Source organism: Juglans regia, chromosome 15 (assembly GCF_001411555.2).
Source record: "Juglans regia cultivar Chandler chromosome 15, Walnut 2.0, whole genome shotgun sequence".
Lineage (NCBI taxonomy): Eukaryota > Viridiplantae > Streptophyta > Magnoliopsida > Fagales > Juglandaceae > Juglans > Juglans regia.
The window spans coordinates 2574830-2579069 of NC_049915.1; the positions used below are offsets into that span (position 1 = coordinate 2574830).

At 39.8% G+C, this 4240-nt stretch overlaps 1 protein-coding gene across 1 annotated transcript; it reads left to right on the top strand.

Annotated features, from left to right (window-relative positions):
* The first annotated feature begins 2387 nt into the window (after nt 1–2387).
* Nucleotides 2388–3460, top strand: LOC108999725. Its single transcript, XM_035686059.1, has 2 exons — nt 2388–2529; nt 2649–3460. The coding sequence occupies exons 1-2, from the start codon at nt 2388–2390 to the stop codon at nt 3458–3460; spliced, it is 954 nt and encodes a 317-aa protein (XP_035541952.1).
* Nucleotides 3461–4240: the final 780 nt, after the last annotated feature.

Here is a 4240-nt window from a genome sequence, read left to right on the forward strand (position 1 = left end):
ACCGGCGAGGTCATTCCTCCACCCAGGTCCGCCTCACGCTGCCTCATCCCACGCTAGGAGCCACTCCACGCCGCCGTGTATATCCCCACCCTCCGTAAGTGCTTCCGCCGCACTGTGTGAAGTGAGTTTTCTGTTTCTCGTGTACTTACATATATATATATGCATGAATGTATACGAAAATTTATTTGTTTTCTTCTGGTGTAAATATATATATATATATATTTGTACATATATATATACGGATTTTCTGGTGTAAATATATGTAGATATATATATATATATACGGATGTATATGTAAAATCATATTAAATTAATAGTAGGAAATAATAACGTTTTGTTTTATTTTATTTTATTTTATTTTCTGTTCTCTTAGTGCGCCTCCAAAGTAGTGTTGGGGTGTTAGCTTAATTAAGTTAGGTTATGTAATTCGGATTTGAAATCATGAGTATGATACGTGGATTGTAAAGTGTGTTTTATTTAGGCGTAGATGCATGAATTTATTATAGTTATGTTACTTTGTATTGTAAATTATAGAATAAAATAAAATGTTTAGTCGAAGTCGGATATTGATGAGTTTAGAAAGTGATGCTGGTATGTTGAGAATAATGAGAATTTTGAGTTTGAGGAATTAAAAATGGACTATTTTAGAAGCGGTAGGCTTGAATATCAAAATACGAGATTAATTGGAGACTTATGGAAATTTACGTGATTATCTTGTAGGTGACGAATAAATTTTCTTAGTTCGGCATTTCTGAGGAAATATTTCGAAAAGCTAAGAAGTCCAGGTAAGCGGGGTTCCTATGCTGGATTTGCATAAAAAGAAATGAACTGAGGTTGGTTTGTAAAAATGTGCATGTTGTTTTAAAAAGAAAAAAAAGTGAAAAACAACCTCAGTATATGTTTTGCATTCCCTCATGAGATACGTATGAAAGAGAAAAGAAATGTTTGACATGAAATGTGTAGACATGAGCAATATTTGACATGTTTCTGAAATATACAAAAGAGCGAATATGATATCATTGAAATTTTTATGCATGTGATATGAAATGATATGGATCTGTTTTTGATCAAATAGAAATGATATGAATATGTTTCGCACGTGTTTTGATATGATATGGATATGATAAAACTTTGGCATACTTATCTGTTCTGAATATGGTTCTGATATGATGATACTGTTCACGTGATATGGTTGGTACCACCATGATATGATATGAGTGCACCCACTTTGGAAACAAAGTGGTCTTTTTACGTGTTCTTTCCTGTGTGCACACTCGGGGCTCCGAGATTGAAAAAGGGGAAGTTCACTACATGATACTGCCTGGTTTGGCCACCGGGGATAGCACAACCCTACCACGGGGGTTAAACATGGTATATGATATGACATGATAAGATTGAGATGTTCAGTTATGTTATGCCAAAGCGTTTTTGAATATGAAATAGATCCTCAAATATGAATTGTTGACATGAGTATGAAATGTTTGAAAAGTCGCTCTGATTTTCTGATAACACGTTTTCTGAGATCTGCATATAAAAATAAAATGTTTTATTTCGGCATATTGAACTTTCTGAAAAGGCTCATGTTTACATGCTAGTATATGTTCTCTGCTTACTGAGTTGTTGATAACTCACCCCCCTTATCTTCATATATTTTCAGATGATATTGATTTCCCAGCTGGGGGTCGGGAATAGAATTGAAGCTGGCTAGATATGGATGGAAGGATTGGGTACTCTAGAGTACCATTGTTAGTAGATGGATTTAACTTGAGCATTTGAAGTACTTTACGTTGTTTGAACCTATTGATACCTAAAGGTGTATTGTTATATTTTTGAGGTTATTGGGAGATTGTGGACCCCTTTTGGTTTATGTTTTGTAATGATAACTTATGGAGTTTTGTTATGGCTATTTGGAAAAATATGAATTGTGTGCTAAACATGAAGTCCTTGGAGTTTTAAGTGCTGGAAGAGACAGGTTTGTTAGTGACATGAGTTAACTCTCCGGACCCTCGGGTACGGGGCGTTACAGTTGGTATCAGAGCCAGGTTTGAGGTTCTGCAGACTATAGAGCGTAAGATCATGGAGTATAGATAGGCTTTAAGAAATCATTTTCAGATTGGATGTGATGGTGGAGTGGGTTATGAGGAAGAATATCATAGGTATTCGAGGTCTTAAATTTTACGAACTTTAGGAATGACTTTGATGTGTAGGATTTTGTAGGTCTATGAGTGGAATTCATGTTGTTTGTGGTTTGGTTTGATTTTGGAGACTTTTATTAAATAGATTTGATGGCGTTAAAGTTTTAGACTTTGGAGTTTAATCATTACTACTGTTGCGCGTACTTCTTTTCTCTTTATTACAGGATGCCACCTCGTCGTCGCGAACGAAGTATGTCGGACTTGAACGTGAACGAGAATGAAAGGGGAGCAAACCCGAGTGCTTCTGAAGTACTACGAGCAGCAGCTCATCAGTTAATAGACGATCTCGCGCAAAATCCCGTAGGTCGCCAACGCAACTCTAATGAAGGAGGTGGTAACATAGAACAGTTCAATCGGATGCACCCCCTTCATTTGATGGCAAAGGCGAACCCACCTTAGCTGAAGATTGGGTGCAAGATATTGAAGAGATATTGCGGGTGTTAACCTGCACAGATGAACAAAAGGTGGCATATGCAACTTTCAAACTGACCGGTGAGGCAAAAAGATGGTGGATCTCAGAAAGAACTATCCGAGAAGCAGGGGGAACAGAAATAGTCAGTTGGCCACATTTTAAGCAGATTTTTCTTGAGCGATTTTTCCCAAGCTCGGCTCGAGAGGACAAGGCAATGGAATTTGCCACTCTGGTGCAGGGATCCATGACGGTGCACCAATATGCAGCTAGATTCATTGAATTATCTCGTTTTGCTGCGTATCTGATTCCTGACGAAGAAAAGAAAGCGCGTAAATTCGAACAAGGGCTGAATGAAAAACTTTATGAGCGAGTAGTGGGCTTCCAGATTCGAAATTTCTCAGAATTGGTAGATAAGGCCACAGTTTTTGAGCGAAGCCTTCAAAGGAGCGCTGCATTGCACGATCAGAAGAAGAGGACTATTTCTTCGGGGCCTCATTTTGGTATGGACCAAGGAGCGTGGAAAAAGAGAAATGAAGGTAGTAGCTCAGGAAAAAGAATGGTTCAGGGCACCCATCAAGCGTATCAATGTAGAACTTGCAACCGAGTGCATACTGGAGTATGCAGGAAGGAAGCGGGACTATGCTACCGTTGTGGCAGATCGGGCCATTATCTCAGGGACTGCCCTCTACGATTGGATAACAGCAGGCCCCCACCACCACCTAGAACAGAAGGGACAGCGCGAGGCAACATGCAGCGTACTACTGCACCTGCAAGGGTTTTTGCTCTGACACCTGGAGAGGCGGAGGATAGGAATGATGTGATCACGGGTATGACTTCTTGGTTATGTTTTTAAGATATTGATTTGTGGATTACGATTAAGACTTAAAAATTTTAGTTCATGAATGATGTTGATTATGACCACAGGTACTATTTCTTTGTTTTCTAAAAATGCCACTGTACTATTTGATTCGGGAGCGACACATTCGTTTGTTTCCATGACCTATGCTCGATTTTGCACCTTAGAAACTGAAGAGTTAAAGTCCAAGTTGGTGGTTGCGACCCCAACAGGAAATTCGGTAGTCTGTGACAAGTTCCTACCAGGGTGTCCTTTATCAATTGAGGGAAGATTGATGCCAGCAGATTTGATAGTGTTTAACATGTTTGGGTTTGATGTAATCTTGGGTATGGATTGGCTGGCTTGCTACCACGCCAGCATAGACTGTTTTAAAAAGGAAGTGATATTTAGGCCCCCAAAAGAAAGTGAATTTCGATTCTCAGGTTCAAAAGTGAGGATGCATCCACCCATCATATCTGCCGTTCAAGTTGGGAAATTGTTACGAGATGGTTGTCAGGGATTCTTAACCTGCGTGGTAGAAGTACCAAAAGAGGAGTTGAACTTAGAGCAGATACCTGTGGTGAGAGAATATCCAGAGGTTTTCCCAGAAGATTTACCTGGACTCCCGCCCGAGCGGGAAGTGGAGTTTACTATTGAACTAGCTCCAGGCACGGCACCCCTTTCAAAAGCACCTTATCGAATGGCACCGTCGGAGTTAGTGGAACTCAAGGAACAATTGCAAGACCTGTTGGATAAGGGTTTTATCAGGCCCAGTGTATCACCTTGGGGAGCTCCAGT

Coding starts and splice junctions, on each gene's coding strand:
- LOC108999725 (XM_035686059.1), top strand. CDS start 2,388: ATGTCGGACTTGAACGTGAACGAGAATGAAAGGGGAGCAAACCCGAGT. Junction 2,530..2,648: donor CAACTCTAATGAAGGAGGTG/GTAACATAGAAC, acceptor TAACCTGCACAG/ATGAACAAAAGGTGGCATAT.